We start from the raw sequence: 17,675 nt of genomic DNA, 5'->3' as shown, positions 1-17,675 counted from the left end.
TGGGAGTATTTGTAACATTTTTTCTGCAATCATTTTGGTGAATAAAAATTTCCTCCTGTAAATGTTTGTGAAAGATGAATCGAAGTAGTAGAGTGGAAGCAAGTTCCCATTTGAATAAAAACTTATGCTCATGAATATTTTTACATAGTATTCACCCATTGATGGTGGTGTCATAGAGATAATCATAGCTCATCATTAGGAAAAGTATAGAGGACATCACTCTTCTCTGCAGATTGTCTAAAGCAAACCCACGCATTCCTTTTAATGAGCACTTTAAAGAAAGACAAAGCAAAGTAGCTCCAATAGCATTTTAAGGGATAGAAAAGTAAGAAGAGAAGTCATCCAAATGGCAGTGGCTTCGGTGAAAAGCAGCATGAAGGTAGAACATATATGTGGATATGGTTTCCATAGCTAGAAAATAAACAGGGTGCTGAGTGAAAATGTGGGAGATTGGACAGGCTGTGGGATGTAGGATTGCCAACTTTCTAGCTGCACAAAACTGAATAACCTAGCCCAGCCACTTCCCAGAGTCCCTGCCTCTTCCCTGAGGCCCCGCTCCCATTCACTACATTCCCCCTCCCTCAGTGGCTTGGTGTCCCCCACCCACTTTCACTGGGCTGGGGCAGGGCATTGGGGTGTGGGAGGGGGTGAGGGCTCTAACAGGGGGTGTGGGGTTTGGGGTTAAGGATGAGGGCTCCAGGCTAGGGGCTGGGGCCAAGGGATTTGGAATGTGGGAGGGGGCTGCGGGTTGAGGCAGTGGGTTGGGGTGCAGAAGGGGATCTGGTGTCTGGGCTGGAGCCAGGGATGAGGGGTTTGGGATGCAGGAGGGGTCTCCAGGTTTGGGGGGGACTCAGGGATAGGGCACAGTCTTACCTCAGGTAGCTCCTGGTCAGTGATGCAGTGGAGCTAAGGCAGGCTCCCTGCTTGTCCTGGCACTACACTGCACCCTGGAAGTGGCCAGCAGGTCCAACTCTTAGGCGGGGGAGGGGTGGGGGAGGAGGCTCCGCACACCGCTTTCGCCCACAGGCACCACTCCTCCAGCTCCCATTGGCTAGGGTTCCCAGCCAATGGGAGTGCGGATTCAGTGTTTGGGGCGGTGGCCGTGTGTGGCACCCCATGGAGCTGGACCTGCGGTCCTAGGAGCTGGACCTGCTGGACATTTCCCAGGGTGCAGTGCGGTGCCAGGACAGGTAGGGACTAGCCTGTCTTAGACCTGCAGCAACACCAATCAGACTTTTAGTGGGGCCCAGCTGGTGGTGCTGATTGGAGCCACCAGAGTCCCTTTTCAACTGGGCGTTCCAGTAGAAAAACAGACATCTGGCAAACCCAGTGGGATGGTGTCATGTAGTCTGCAAAGGTAGCTTGCACCTGGCCTGTATTCTTCTCCTTTTTTCTGTCCTTGGTTGTTTTCCCATGATGGAGGAAATTTTACTTTGGTGAGTTGAATGTTCCTCCAGCTGCCATGAGTGAGCATAGGCCTGGAGAAGGTGGCAGTGGGCCTGCCACATGCTGGCAGAAACTAAAAAGCGGCTGCCAGTGGGAGCTGGGGCCTTTCTTATACCACTGCTAACAACCAGCTATAAGAGTTTGATGTTTGTTCTCCATGTAACAACTTAATAGGAGGGCATTCCCTTCTGGTGGAAATTGGTGTTATAGCCTCTTTCTCCAAATTATTTACAGGTGCTTGGGAACAGATGTATTAAGGATGATTTGGGGGAAGACATGCATGTAAAGTTGGGTCTTCTTCTCATGCACACGTACCTGTGCCTCCATGAAAAAACAATTACCCCTCCAACACTGGTAAGATTAGGGAACTATAGTCTGGAGGCTGCATCTGATTGGTGTCCATGGCACAAGGTAGGTGTCCTCAAGTTTTGTGATTATTTAGCACAGCAGGGTCTATGGGTTGCAGAATAACACTGCAGTTTGAACTACTGTATTTCAATCATGATTGAAGCCTTGATCTTTAAATCAATTACCATTGTGTTACAATTTTTTCCACTTCATCCAAAGTAATGGAGTGAAAGGTGAAAAGATGACTATTAACACTTACTTTTGTGAAGAATAACAAACCCATAGAAAATCCTTGAAGGAAATTAATTTCCACTAAAAGGCAGACTTAATAACAAGAGTTGATATAAAACAAGTGGTTAAAATGGCTTATGGAAGATGCAGTCCAAACACTAGAGACCAAACAATACACATCTGTGTAAGAAATGTAAATAGGTATCTACCACAATGTATTAACCTCCAGGAAAGCTAAAACTCTAAGGAGCATAAACACTAGCTGAAAAGTGTGAGCTGGTGGTAAAGTTTGTTTTGGCAGATGCAGGAGGTCAAGGAACATTTTAAATAACATATTGTAGGCTATCAAGAATACTGGCCATGAACTTCACAGTTAGAACAGAAATAATAATATAAGCATCCATACCAAAATCTGAAGAGACAATAGGCCTGATTCACCATTCCATTAGTCCAGTTGTTGTTGTTGCTTTTTAAACCAGTGGAACTCCACTGATTTCAGAGGAGTTACACTGTAAAACTGGAGTGGCTGAGTGGTAAATCTGCCTGATATCTGAGGGCTGAGAATTATATTTTCTGCTGAGCCTATTTTCCACAAGAAAGATGTGATCAATCAGAACAATCCAGATTAAAGCATTAAGTGTGGGAAAGTTGTTAGTACATGGGAACCAGTGCAGTAATAGTTTTGTCTAGAACCTCTTTTGCATTGATTACAGCAATATTACTAATCCTGAATCAGCCGCAAATGCACAGAACTAGTACGAGAACTGTTGGATACTATTTGATGAATGCACCATTCAGTTCATTTGCCCATTTTTGTTGAATAAATAATTTGACAAATAACAGCAAAATTCATCAAATAAATTATCTGATGCATATTTTTTTAAAGTAATTGACCAGCTCTAATGAATATGCAGGCAGTCCCTTAATGAAAAGCATTAATCTACTGGTAGCCTGCTTTCATCATTCACATGTCATTCTTCTGAATTGTGCAACTGCAATCTGTATATTTTATTCATTTACCCATTCATTTATACACATGATGTTCAAAATCCTATGGTTAATCAATCACTGCAATTATTAGACTATTTCTATTGAACGATGTATGATTCACACATACTATGGTATGTTACCTATTGCTTTTCAGACTCTGTACCAGGTAACTGGCAGATAGCTAGTGTAATGCTGATTTTTGAAAAAAAGACTCCAGAGGTGATTCTGGCAGTTACATATCGGTAAACCTAACTTCAGTACCAGGCAAACTGGTTGAAGCTATAGTAAAGAACAGAATTATAAGACACATAAACCTGATAAGTTGGGAAAGAGTCACCACAGCTTATGTAAAGGGAAATCATGCCTCACAAATCCATTAGAAATCTTTGAGGGAGGTCAACAAATATGTAGACAAGAGTGATCACATAGACATAGTGTACATGTGCTATCAGACACTCTTTGACATGGTCCCTCATCAAAGGTTTTTAAGCAAAGTAAGCAGTCATGGGATAAGAAGGAAGGTCCTGTCATGGATTAGTAACTGGTTAAAAGATAGGAAACAAAGTGTAGGAATAAATGGTCAATGTTCACAATGGAAAGAGGTAAACAGGGATGGGGACAGTGCCCTCAAGGATCTGTATTGGGACCTATCTTGTTCAATATATTTATAAAATGATTTGGGAAAAGGGGGCAAATAGTGTGAAAATCTGCAGATGATACAAAAACACTCAAGATAGTCCAAAGCTGACTGCAAAGAGTTACAAAGGGCTCTAACTAGACTGGGTGATAAAATGGCAGATGAAATTCAATATTGACAAGTGCAAAATAATGCACATTGGCAAACATCATTCCAAGTATACATACAAAAGAATGGAGTCTAAATTAGCTGTTGTCACTCAAAAAAGATATGGTGGCATCATTGTGGATAGTTCTCTGAAAACATCTGCTCAGTGTGCAGCAGCAGCCAAAAAGTGAACAGAAGGTCATGAACTATTAGGAAAGGGATAGATAAGACAGAAAATATCATAATGCCTCTATATCAATCTATTATACGCCCACACCTTGAATACTGTATGCAGTTCTGGTGGACTCATCTCTCTCTCTATATATATCTATAAGAATTGGAAAAAAAGTACAGAGAAGGGCAACAAAAAATATTAGGCGTATGGAACAGCTTTCATACAATGAGAGATTACTGGGACTGTTCAGTTTAGAGAACAGATCATTAAGGGGGGACAGAACAGAGGTCTATAAAATTATAAATGATGTGAAGAGAGTGAATAAGAAAGTGTTATATTTACCCCATCACATAAACACAAGATCCAGGAGCCATCCAATGAAATTAATAGTCAGCAAGTTTAAAACAAACATAAGGAAGCACCTCTTCACACAACACACAGTCTACCAGTGGAACTAGTTGCCAGGAGATGAAGGGAAGGGCAAAAGCATAACTTAGGTTCAAAAAAGAATTAGATAAGTTCCATAGAAGGCAGGACCATCAATGGCTATTAGCCAAGATGGTCAGGGATGCAACCCCACGTTCTGTTCCTAAGCCTCTGACTACCAGTCTGGGACTGCACAAGAAGACATGGATCAATAGATAATAGCCTTGTTCTGTTAATTCCCTCTGAAGCATCTGGCACCAGCAACTGTCAGAAGACAGGATACTGGGATAAATGGACCATTGGTATGACCCAGTTGGAGCGTTCTTATGTTCTTACAGTTGGTATTCTATTCCTATATAGGAGCACCTGAAAAGGAACTCTGCATTTATGAGATACCTTTCCCAGGAAGTAATTTCAGTGTGTACTTTCCAGGCCCAGTTTACAAGAACAATCTAGAAATTGCAGGGCTCATCTTATAAGCTATTTCTGTAGTTACAACCACCACAATTACCAATTGTTTCAAGAAATTAGAGCCTGAATCTGAGCCAAGTCCCTTCAGTGTCCCTGAAAACACATTAGAGGAGTAAAAATGGAAGAACACAGTAATAATGTCCTCCTTACAACATAGCACTGCAATATCTGGATAAAAAGTTAGAGAGATCATTTTATAGTGTCCAGTTTTGGATATCTTCTGGTCTCAAGGCCCCATTGTCAGGGATCATGTATCTATTTTGTGATCACAGAGGTAATGACTGCATTGATAGATACCATTGTTAAACTGAATTGCATACCTAATATGTTAATACTATTTCTTATAGTACTTTCAGAACCCATTTTTCTGCTCTGGTATGCCAGGTTCATATCAATGGAGTTACATAGGTGTAACCGGAGAGTCGAGTCAAATCAGACCTGTGTATCTCTGCATGTCTTGTAGGGTTGCAAGTACTGTTACTAGGGGACATTTTGATTGAATTAAATTCATTATGGCTGAAATTCAACCTTTGCTGCACCACTAAACAGGCCGTTTGTGAGGGAAAGATGTCAGGGATGGGTGAGTAGGATATTGAAAGGGGCCCTCTGATGGCGCTCATCCAAAAGCAATTGATTCTCCTTTGTATCATCTACTCAGTGGCTTCCAGATGCTGGATCTGCATAAGCACAGCTCTTGTGGCTCCGTTCTTGGCCCATTCCTGGAGACCCCTCCTCAGCAGCTTACTGGGGAGCTACTGCAGAACTCTTCTCTGCAGTATGTGGGAGTAGAGGGCTTCATCCTGCCCCACTGACGTCATGGGGGGCTGTGTCAGGGGCCTTTTTCCCTCTTACACAGTACTTAATGGGCAGCTTCAAATGTGCGGGAGGCTCTGCATGAGATCTCCATACAGAGGTAGACTTCATCCTTAGCTAACATTATGTGTTAATCAAAAATGCACCTGCAATAAACTGTGTGCAAAGCATGTTTTCATTTTACATTATTTCTATTGCATAGAGATTAAAGCTAGAAGAGTGCATTAAAAAAAACTAGAACATTTTCTCTCATTTTTATACCTTTTATCACTGGAGCTTGCTTTTGTATTTGCCTCATTCAAGCATACAGTTGTGGGTGTGTGCATATATTTTCTCCCCTTAAAGTCTGTAGTCTCTCATTTTTATATTAAAAAGTTTAAATTGTTCTTACAAAATAATTTCTTCAAGCTTGTATGCTTTGATCTAATCTGTGGCACAGTTTTAGTTAAAATGGTTGTGGTTCTAAAAGATTATGAGTATTAGGAAGAAGAAATAAGAAGATGTGAAGTTGTGGAAACTATCTTCAGCTTTCAGCTTGCTTTACAAAGGTTTAAAATGCCCTTTCTTCCATAACCCAATCTAGCAAACTTCTGATCCACTCCTTTTCATGTACAGTCATCAATCTAATAAATAATAAATAATAATAATAAATTCTTAGATAGGATCAGTAATGTCACTGGTTATACTTCAGAATTCTAATGGAACCTTAATATTAATAAGCAAATACCTTAGGCAATAATGTTACTATTTAAGCAAACAGAGAGGAATATAGCTTGTACTCTTGATGATAAAGACCTGAGTTTCTTGCGTTTAGCTATTATTACAGTAGATTTAAAGACCAAAGATCTGTTTGAAACAATGCACCCAGAGATAGATAATCCATCAGCACAGCACCAGTTCTGTTCTTAATCATTTACATGTTGTCTCAAAAGCATATTACATTATAATCCCAAACCACAAATCTCCTAGGGCTCCATTCATAAAAGCAGAAAGCACCATTTGCAGTACATGGGTTTTCCTGTTGACTAAGAATGTAATGTTTCTGAGTCAGAATTAGAGCTGTGGTGAGCTGTTCATTAGAGATTTGAACTCTGGTGTACAAATCCCTTTAGGCTTGCTTGGAAAAGCCTGTGAACTCCCTGCCATCAGTTAGTTAGGCTCAGGATTAAGGCAAGTTTGAAAGCTGCCAGTATATATAGTTTTATATCTGAAGATTTTGTTGCTCTGTCTCTTTATCTCAGAACAAAAGTAGCATTTCCTTTTTAAAGTACTTAATTGTTTTGTGCTTTTTTCTCAGATATTTCTCTATTGATTTTAAATTAATCTATCTTTCTCTGGAACAGCAGCCTTGGAAAGCCTTATGGAAAGAAACAGGGCTTACTAATTAAAAAGGTAATTCCAAGTCCTCATTGCCTTGGAAAGAGCATATATTTGTTACATTCCCTGCACCTTGCACACTATTTGGGAAGGAGGAATAACAAGAATGGAAATAATGCCAGTATCCATTCCACAGAACTTAGTACTGACTTCTTCTCTTAAATCAAGCATTTCATAAGATATTTTCTATTTTCTCCTTGGAAGGTTATGTAGGTTGAGGTTTTCCAAGTAGAGCAGGCAAATTAGCTAATCCCCTAAAGTACTTTGAAAACATTCCTGTGTATTTCACTTCTTAATTTCCGTTACTACCCAATCAAAACTATCAAAAAGTCACACAGCAGGAAAAGAGTTCACTGTGAATGGAGTACATTCCCTCATGGATTTAGAAGTGTGTGCACACATGGTTATTAACAGATAATAATCAATGTGTAAGAATATTGTTAAAATAAACAGTGTCAGAAAGCACTTTCATTGCACAGGCAACCACAACAAAACAATTTTTGATCTGATATCCTGACCTGCTACAGCCATGTTATGCTGCTCCATGGATGGAAAGGGCTTGGAAACAGAGTGGTCTCTCCTTGGACAGGGGAAATTACTTGGGGGTGTAGAACTGACATAGTGGGTCTAACCCAGATGTGGGCAAATTACAGCCCGTGGGCCACATCCGGCCCCTGGGCTCGTCCTGCCCAGCCCTTGAGCTCCCGGCTGGGGACCCTAGTCCCTGGCCCCTCCCCTGCTGTTCCCCCTCCCACGCAGCCACGCTGGGCAGTGTGGGGAGCGCAGCTGGCTCTGGCCAGTGTCGCAGCTGCGAGCTCCTGCTGCTGGTAAGGGGGCAGGGAGCAGGGGGGTTGGGTAAGGGAGTAGGGGTCTTGAGAGGCAGTCAGGGAGGATGTGGCAGTTGGATGGGGCAGAGGTTCTGGAGTGGTGGTCTGGAGATGGGGAACAAGGAGAGTTGGGAGTGAGAGTCCCGGGGGGCCTGTAAGGGGCTGGGGATGTGGATGGGGTTGGGAGGGCAGTCAGGGGACAGGAAGCAGGGGGGTTGGATAAGGGGGTGGGATCCCCGGGGGCAGTTAGGGGCAGGGGGTCCCAGGAAGGGATGGTCAGGAGACGAGGAGCAGAGGACAGTTGGATGGGGGTGGGAGTCCTGGGGGGCCTGTCAGAGGGCAGGGGTGTGAATAGGGGTTGGGACAGTCAGGGGACAGGGAGCAGGGGGTTGGATAGGGAGCGGGGGTCCTGGGAGGGGGGTGTCAGGGGACAAGGAGAAGGGGGGTTGGATGGGTTGAGGGTCCTGAGAGGGTGGGAAGTGGGAGGGGGTGAATAGGGGGCAGGGGCCAGGCTGTTTGGGGAGGCACAGCCTTCCCTACCCAGCCGTCCAAACAGTTGCACAACCCCGATGTGGCCCTCAGGCCAAAAAGTTTGCCCAGACCTGGTCTAACCCATTCCAATCTGTGCCCCGTGATCTTCTTGGTGTAGGGGGCATGGCAATCAGGTTTTCATTGTATATCACATAGTCTACCTACTCCTGGATGATTGGTCTGCTTTTGGGGTCACAGGTGACTAGACATAAATGAGAGCAATTCTGATGCTACTCTAACTTATGCCAAGGGCTGAGTGGGGTCCAAAACTGGGGAGCCACAAAAGTGGGGTCAAGCTATCTGTGCATCTTTTCTCTTAGGCCCTGCACCAAGCACAGCTCAGTTGGATCTGAGAATTGAAACTCGTATGTATATAATGTGATGATTTTTATATTTGGATCCCATAGTTTTATAGACTGGAGTTCTGGATACTAACAGTGAATTAATCTAAGGCATAGCACTGACAAGAAATTAATGATAAAAGGAAAAACTGATACCCTCCCCTGGAGATGTGAGGCACAGGAATGGAAAGAACAAATAAATGTGGACCTTGTAAGTTATGCTCTCAGAAGAAATGGATAAAGTCCATAAAGGAGGCAGGGGAAATGGCATCCTAAGCCTGTAAAGCCCTATGATCTAGAAGACAGGAGAAAACCGAGTCTTAGTGAGGAGTTGTCTCTCCTCACTGCTCTTCTTGCCCCCTTTCAGCTCCGACAACCTGCCTTCTGCAAAATATACTTTTGCACTACTCTGATGCTGGAGTTACTCTCCACTGGTCTGCTTCCCATGTAGAAGTTAGAATGACTTGAAATTTACCTATGGTTTCTGTGCTAGGCTTAGAAGGGATGGGTGAGTGGGGGTTATATTGTCCTGAGGGTAACTGTCCAGTATCTGATAGAGTTGTTGGAACGATGCACAGCTAGCATGACAGAGCTCAAGATTTGGTCCCCTAACTTCATTGGGAATTTTGGGTACACACATAATGCAAGTAGAATTGGGCCAAAATATATCTGGTACGTTATTCAGCATTAAAGAGGTTAATATTTTCATGTACGTAGTCATTGCTTAAACTCTTTTGCTTTCACTCTACTCATATTGAACGCTGTCACTTGCTCCTTTTAAAAATCCACAAAATTTATCACCAAACACATAAAAAATTAGCTAAAGGTTGTAACTGAACTGACCATAGAGGCCACAAGGCCTCCACTTATCCTTCTTAGAGCTCCTGCTATTGTCTGATCACTGACAATCTTCTCACATATAGTGATGCCCGATTACAGATGGAATGGTTTGTTAAACTTCAAGAGCATTTCTAAGTGCTGTAAAGTACCAAAAGATGGCTTATTTAGAACGGAACATATAATACCTGCCAAATTTGCAGGTTTGAAACCACTTCCAACAAGAATTAAAAAGGCCCTCTTCCCATCTGAAATAGGGCTATCAATACTTGACTTGTCTGCCCATGTGAAATAGAGGGTTCTTGTCTTTGACATCGCAGTTTAGTTTAAAATAGCTTTGATGATGACAGGGTACATAGGAAAGAAAAAACCATAAAGATGACAGTCTAATCTTCTAAGACGACCGATCACTGATAAAAGATTAAGTAACGCAACATTTCAAATACTAGATTATCTGTCTGTTGGCATAGTGTCTGTATACACCTCCTGCTGAGCCTTGTTGAGATACCACTGACATGTGAAGATGTTCCTTCTTACAGACTAAAAATGCTGCACAGAATTCCTCAAACTATCAGATGAAAAGGAAAATAAAAAAGAAGAAACAGCCCTGATCTGCCATGGAGTTTTGTTAGTCCAACATTTGTTTTCCAGGCTAGCAAAGCATTTAGATGTACAGCATAGAAATAATTTAAAGACACTATAAAAATAGTCTTAAATAGTCAATCCTGCTCTGTAGTTAGCACTCACAGATAATCATTAAACTATTGGCAGTCTATTAAACACCTTTTATTATCAGTTTTACAAACTATAATGAAAAGGAAAATTATACTTACCAGAATTATTAGACATGCTGGTCCTATAAAACTCCATATAAAGTTATTCTTTGTGCTGAGCCAACATCTGAAAAGCAAACAGCACAGAATGTCTTGAAATGTGCCCAACTCCTGCATATACTTCCTCTGCATTCTTACATCATGTTACTAACTGAAACAGACATGTAAAACAGCAACTTACACTTCGGTAGTGCCGTAATATTTATATCCTAGCGCTGCTGAAATTCCAACCACAACTGCTGGACTCACGTAACCAAAGATATAGAAGTTCTTGTGTAAGAATCCCTTGTTGTAGATGACTCCCACAACTATAAGGTACAGGTGTATGCCTTCGATGCACATCCATGCAAAGGCAGCTAAAAGGAAATAATGGAGTAATCCAGCAGTGATTGAACAGAAGAGCTAGAAAGTCAACCAGAGAAAGCAAAGTCATAAATAGTAATTAATGTATTACTATTACAATATATGACCGGGGGCTCTGTTTATTAATAATTATGCCAAAAAGGTATTATCACAGTCCAAATTTAACCATACTTAGAGATACCTGGCCTAAAGACAAAACTAAACCTCTTCATTATTGCTTTACAGATTGCTACAGAAAAATAAAGAAAATATATTTAACTTTTGAAATCAAGCTGTGGCTATGTCTGTGTCCCCCTGTCCAAATCACATCTATAAATGGACACTCTTGACCCCACAACTGGATCTGACTAGTCTATATATTGTGCTGAATTAATTAAGATGCATTTTTCCTTTAGATACCAAAATTAAATTGCCTGGCAAATCGTTATTTAAAGTTTTATTTTAAAGCATATGGACATGCTTTTAGTAAACAATGCTTGTAAAATTACACTCCTCAGTCAATCAATACTGGAGAGTTGTCTCAGGAATTTCAAATGATATTTTTCAATCAATTTAAAATACTGTTCTGCAATACGTGAGAAAAGAGAAGATGCTTTTTTAGCAACTGTCCATTATTAAAATGATGTCAAGCTAATTCAAAAATCATAATTATTAAATCTTACATGTACAGAGCAACTTTCACCTGACAATCTCAAGGTGCTAAAGAGGTCTTTTTCTATCACTGAGGTGGATTACACGGGGATTACTTCACAACCCCCACCTGCACTGAGACTCTGCCACCTCTGGTGTGTGGTGCACAGCAATGCTAACCAACAGTTTAAGGCAGGATTTGAAGAATACCACATTCACTTGAAACTACAGGATACTTTAGGTAGGCAGAATATATCTAGGGGAAGTATAGTCTTCCAGGAAGCAGGGCTCAACATCCTTACTCCACTGAAGAGTGTCATGAGGTCTTAAGTGACAGTGAATGGTCAAGAGGGGGAGAGATAGTGGTTTGAGCATTGGCCTGCTAAACCCAGGTTTGTGAGCTCAATCCTTGAGAGTGCCATTGAGGGATCGGGGGCGGGGGGGGGGGAACCAAAACCCACAACTGTCAGGGACAGTACTTGGTCCTGCTAGTGAAGGCAGGAGACTGGACTCAATGACCTTTCAAGGTCCCTTCCAGTTCTATGAGATAGGTATGTCTCTATATATTCTAATCTCTTTTAGATCTTATCTGATAGATGGCACCTCTAGCAGCACAGTGTCTTTAACACAAGGCTGGGGCTTTGGCAGGGCTGGCTCCAGATTTTCTGCCACCCCAAGCAGAGGGGAAAAAAAAAAAAAGCAGATCAGCAGCACTTTGGTGGCAGTTCAGCAGCGGGTCCTTCACTCTCTCTCTTCTGCAGCACTTTGGCGGCAGCTCAAGGAGGAAGAGAGGGACTGAGGGACCTGCTGCCGAATTCCTGCCAAAGACCCGGCCATGCTACCCCAATAGCGGACAGAGTGCCGCCCCTTTGTATTAGCTGCCCCAAGCACCTGCATCCTTAGCTGGTGCCTGGAGCCAGCCCTGGGCTTTGGTTCAGGACTGACTCTGAAGGAAAAGTGCCATTCATTGATTCATCAGCATTGCTTTGTACAGCACCTAAATGCTTAGTTGGTGGAACTGTTAAAGGCCAAAACATTAGGGTTGTGAAATAGTTGAAATACCAACCACACTGAGGCCAAGTTTTCAGATAGCGTAAACTGGCAAAGCACTATTGAATTCAATGGAGCTACATCAATTAATGTTGCTCTATTTCTTGAACTAAAGCAAAGTAAACTAAAATAAAATACACACTAAAACACAATAAAAACACTTTGTATTCACCATAAGTACTGTGGAGACTAAGATGTCAATAGCACTAGAACGTTCATATTAACATCAGAAAATATTGCACGCTATATGGAAAATGGTACTTTATACTGTATATTTACTTTGCAGATGTAAAAATCAAGGCATGACAAAGGCTACGCACCTTATTATTATTCATATTAATTCCAACAAGAAAGATAAGTTCTGCCAGGAAAAGACTGCAGCAGAGATTTTTGTGAATTGTCGTTCTAGTGCTTTGAATTTCACTGAAGAACCAGAAGGTAAAAATGCACATGGAGAGGCAAATCAATGAAATAATTATTCCTAGCTGAGTGATTCTTGTAAGAATGTTATAATTTGTAACACCCTGGGGGAAAATTATATTATAATAGTTAAGAGAATAACTGTGTACCTTGTCAAAAAAGCATCATTCTATAATTTAACCTTTTTGCAAAACATACATCAAAACGGTTTGTAGGGTTGCAGTGCAAATGCACACTTTTGATAATCTCAAAAGTATTTTTTCTGAGGCAGATATAATGCTCAGTAAAACCAACAATATGTATTTCAATGTTCTTAACACCAGTGATGTGTTATTTCCTTGCACATCATCATCTTAGTATTGATATCTGGTAATATGACTTTAAAAAAATCTGATCTATTACTAAATGACAAACATATTGGCAACAGAAAATGTATTAATACATGACATTAAAATATTACCTCATCAGTGACTCATTCATATTTGCCTACATAGCATAAGGGCATCACTTTTCTTCAATGGAAACATGAGCAATAAAAGACTTGGAAATTACAATTGCTTAAATCAAATGCTAGTTCAAGACACATAGTATGGAAATAGTCTAAAATATTATGGGCTATTTTTAATGATTATGTGCACATATTTTCTGTGCAGAAGGACAGTTACATTGGCTGCTTGGTATTCAGCAAAAAGAACCTCTGAAATACGTGACTGCATAAGGGCAGGCTTGGCTGGCCATAAAGTATGTCTAAGTATGAATTCTAAATACAGGCCCAGAGATTATCCTCTTTTTAAAATAAACTATATAAGGACCCCTCAAAAGTCTTAAATTTGAATGGAAGACTTAAGATGCTATTTAGCAAATAAGAAGCACCCTCTTTGAAGTGCACAGTGTGGAAGAATTGTCTCAGCACATTTTCATGCTAAAGCTCTTCTTACCAATTCTGATGCCTAAAAAAGCTGCTCATATATATATACAAAAATATATGTGCAAATACAATTCCTCCCATATCCTGTATGGATTCCGAAAACCTTAGGAGCCTTTTAATGCAAGAGGGGCACAAAGTGAGGGGGCATTTTCACAATTCTATAATGTTTGTAAGGGTCCCTGTTTTAATGTTCATGAACTCAGTCCTGCCTTGCTATTCCTATGCAATTTTTCGACAATGCTATTGCAACTCAGGGGATACATTTAAAGGAGACATTTAAAGGAGATTTTTAGATAGTAAGACTAATATATGATAAAAAAGCATTGTGAGCAAAATCCCAGGCCATATGGTTGCTGACCACTTCAGATATCGGTTAAATCCCATTGTAGCCTTGAAGTGGGTTTTGAACTAAAGAACAACAGACTGCAGGTTTGGAACAAGATTCTTTGCTGCATCACTGTCCTGTCATACTGCAAAATAGACACACAGAAATTCAGGCAGAAATGGGAGGAATTGTATTTGCACTGTTCACAATGAATTGTGTGTTTGCTGAATAAGGAAAAAGAGATTGAGCCAAAATGGGGGTGGGGAATGGCAATAAATGATATTAGTGGCAATGAAAAAAACCTACATTAAATGAGATCTAAGTATCTGGTAAAACACTAAGTGAAAAATAGCACTTACAACAGAGCCTCCTGAAGACATCAAAACAGCAAAATGAGTCAAATGATTACATTTGCATGAGGTATGAGTAGTGTTGGAATGTGTCAGCTCACAGCCTTCGGTAGACCAGGTGCCATTCATTGTGTCTGCTGAGTAGTTCCAAAAGGCACATTTAATATCCTTATCTGCAGTCTGCAAGAGAGATAAGATGTTTTACTGATGCTGAAAGGCAGACACTTTCCACCAAGAGACTCTTGCTACATTAGCCAGAACAATTCATTAAAAATTGTATTTTACTGAAGGAAGGTTCAGGAAAAAAAAACCAAACTGAACCAAGACACAACCCGCCCCCTACTCCAAACCAACCTTCAGAACATAAAACAAAACATAAAAACAAACAAACCAACCAACCTATCCCAAGCAATTAAAAATAGTACAACATTGAAATACCTGATTCACCTAGTTAACAGCAAACTAAACAAGCTGGACTGATCCAATTATCCAACCTTCCTGGCATTTACAAAGGTGTTAGAATCTTATATCTGGTACACAACTATATATACATACATGCACCTTCTGAATGGAACAATTTGCAACATTACAGCCACATTGCTGCCCCTATCCTACCCAATAGAACAGCTTGGTTCCATTCTTTCCTTCTCATTTCTTGCCTCTTCATTTGCAGCCCTAAGGCAGCATGGGTCTTTTCTGTTCTATCACACTGAATACCTTGGGCACTTGTAAAACAACTGGGGTGCCTCCATCTACAAGTAATGTGAACTAGAAAAGGACTTTAGGCTTAGCTCACTGCTCATAAATGATCTTGTGTTGCAATAGTCACAGCACAGGGAAAAAAAACAGATTTGTCCTATACATTTTATAAGTCCAGCCAGAGGATCAGGTGGGAGGGGGGAGGAGGAGAGGAGGAAGGAGCCAGGGGTTACTGGGTACTTAAGGCCATTTCTGGCTCAGCATCAATGCACTGACATCAAATATGATACTGGCAACTGCCAAGACCCTATTATTATTTGTACTGTGGTAGGACCTCGGAGTGCCAGTCATGACATGCCATGGGCCAGGGCCCTGATGTGCTACACGCGCTAATGTGCACAGAACAAAAAGCTTCTGCAGTCACTTATCCTGTGCAAATCTGCTTCAAGCTGATTTGAAGTGTTTCCCTTTTACGAATATAGCTCTCATCATCTGACAAACTGTTTGCAAGATTACCCTAAATACAGAAAGGTCAGAAGCCGGAAGGATTCTCTGATCACACTTACAACTTTTTGCTCACAATTAGACCAGTGACTCTGTAGTTATTACTGTTGACATGCTCTAGAAACATTTTCCCAAGGTAGCCAACATATCCTGTAGGTACAGTTATATCACATCAAATAATTACAGTACTGTTTTCCTTTCTTCAGATGTTGATTAAAAAAAAAATCTTACCTTGATGTACTTTAAAGTAAATGTTATTTTCTCAAGCTCATAGAGTGTAGGTGGATTTGAATTAATTGCAACAGCAATAACTGATGAGCTTACTGTCTCTCTCTGCTCTGAACTATCTTTCGATGAGGAGTTTTTAGATGATGAAAGCAAAGAACCAATATTGCTATACCTCAGAAACACAACTGCAACAGTGCCTATCAATCAAACAGACTGTGTTTAGTAGTTTGCGGGGGGGGGGGGTGTTATAGTAGAACAAAACTGAAAACATTAAGGAAACAATAAACAATAGAAATTATTACTGCTATTGCATAAAATATGCAAAACAGATGGAATCTTCGTGGAATACTTATAAAAATGTTTTAGAGATAATGAAATATAGCCTTAAAACAATTTAATGTCCACTGGAATTAAAAATGTGTTTTTATATTGGATATCCTAATAGGATAAATGCACATTTTTTGCTGGAGCAATGTATACTTGCAGCAATACTACCTCCGGCTGCAGGTCAGGTGTCAGATCTTGTAAGATAAAAATGTTAATTATGGGGGATGAAATTCTGGCCCCAGTTTTAAGTTAATGGGGGTTTGGCCATTGATTTTACTGCACCCAGGATTTCGTGCCTACAGTAACTGGATAGGAGACATGCAAGGCACAGATACCCACAGTAATACGTAGGATGCTTCCTCCCGAGTCAGTATTGATACCATGCCCTTCTGTGGTGTTTGGGAGTGAGGTTTTGATTACCTGGGTTTTCAGCCAAAGACAGAGAAAGAGCTCAAGGTTGGTTTTGCCAGATTTGGGGCATTAGTTCTGGTGTTCTGGCAAAATTCTAATTTCTTATTATTATCCGTATTTCAGTGACACCATAAGGCCCCAGCTAAGATCAGGGCCCTGTTATGCTAAGTGCTGTCCAAACACATAGTAAGAAAGTCCCTGCCCCATTAATCTTACAAACTAAATAGACAAGATACACAGAGCTACAGAGTTGTGAAGTAACTTGCCCAAGGTCACCCAGCAGATCTATGGCTGAGCCAGAGATAGAGCCCAGGTCTTCTAAATCCCAGAAGCCAGTGCCCTGTGCATTACACTACACCAGCGGTTCTCAAACTTCCTTAACACTGTGACCCCCTTCTGACAACAAAAATTACTACTCAATCAAGGGAAGGGTTGGGGTGGGGCTGTAACCTGAGCTCCACCTGCTGGGGCATAAGCTGAAGCCTGAGCCCCACTGCTCAGGGCTTCAGCCCCAGGCCTCAACATGTTTAATGCCAGCCCTGGCAACCACATTAAAATGGGGTCGCAACCTACTTTGGGGTCCCAACCCACAGTTCGAGAAGTGCGGCACTACACTATTACTTGCAGATCATTTAGGTACATTATGCCTGCCAAAATTCTCCACCTTGTTTCAGCTAGACATTTTTTCTTCACTGTCTGTCCTAAAGTGTTATACTGTGGTGCTATGTGCTATTACACAGCAGTTGTGTTTCAATTTAGGGGGATAGTATGAGGGGATTTCACATAAATGGTATATTATCCCTCTAGGTTCTCAATATAGCCACCATCACTTTTGTACATCTCTCTGTGGTACTCCCACCACTGCAATCAGGGTAACAGCTTCTTGGTTTCAAAGGACATTTGACTGGGTATTTTTCAGGAGAGGTAACTGAATCTGCAAGTCATTCCTTTCGCTTAACCCAAGTCTGACAGGTTGTAAGACTTGTCTACTGTCTTGGCTTTCTCTTTGC

At 41.2% G+C, this 17,675-nt stretch overlaps 1 protein-coding gene across 3 annotated transcripts in view; it reads right to left on the bottom strand.

The window, feature by feature from the left end:
• ADGRL4 (adhesion G protein-coupled receptor L4) overlaps positions 1-17,675 on the bottom strand; it is a 99,737-nt gene that overhangs the window by 13,098 nt on the left and 68,964 nt on the right. For all 3 annotated transcript variants that reach the window (XM_030573022.1, XM_030573020.1, XM_030573021.1), the window contains 5 exons: positions 15,931-16,124; positions 14,506-14,676; positions 12,794-12,997; positions 10,612-10,832; positions 10,431-10,497 (listed from right to left, as the gene is read on the bottom strand). In XM_030573022.1, coding sequence (XP_030428882.1) covers positions 10,431-10,497; positions 10,612-10,832; positions 12,794-12,997; positions 14,506-14,676; positions 15,931-16,124 — 857 coding nt within the window. The remainder of the gene's footprint in view (positions 1-10,430; positions 10,498-10,611; positions 10,833-12,793; positions 12,998-14,505; positions 14,677-15,930; positions 16,125-17,675) is intronic.

The sequence above is a fragment of the Gopherus evgoodei genome, chromosome 8, assembly GCF_007399415.2.
Source record: "Gopherus evgoodei ecotype Sinaloan lineage chromosome 8, rGopEvg1_v1.p, whole genome shotgun sequence".
Classification (NCBI taxonomy): Eukaryota; Metazoa; Chordata; order Testudines; family Testudinidae; genus Gopherus; species Gopherus evgoodei.
The sequence above is the reverse complement of the archived record's forward strand: the minus strand, read 5'-3'. Positions and strand labels throughout refer to the sequence as shown.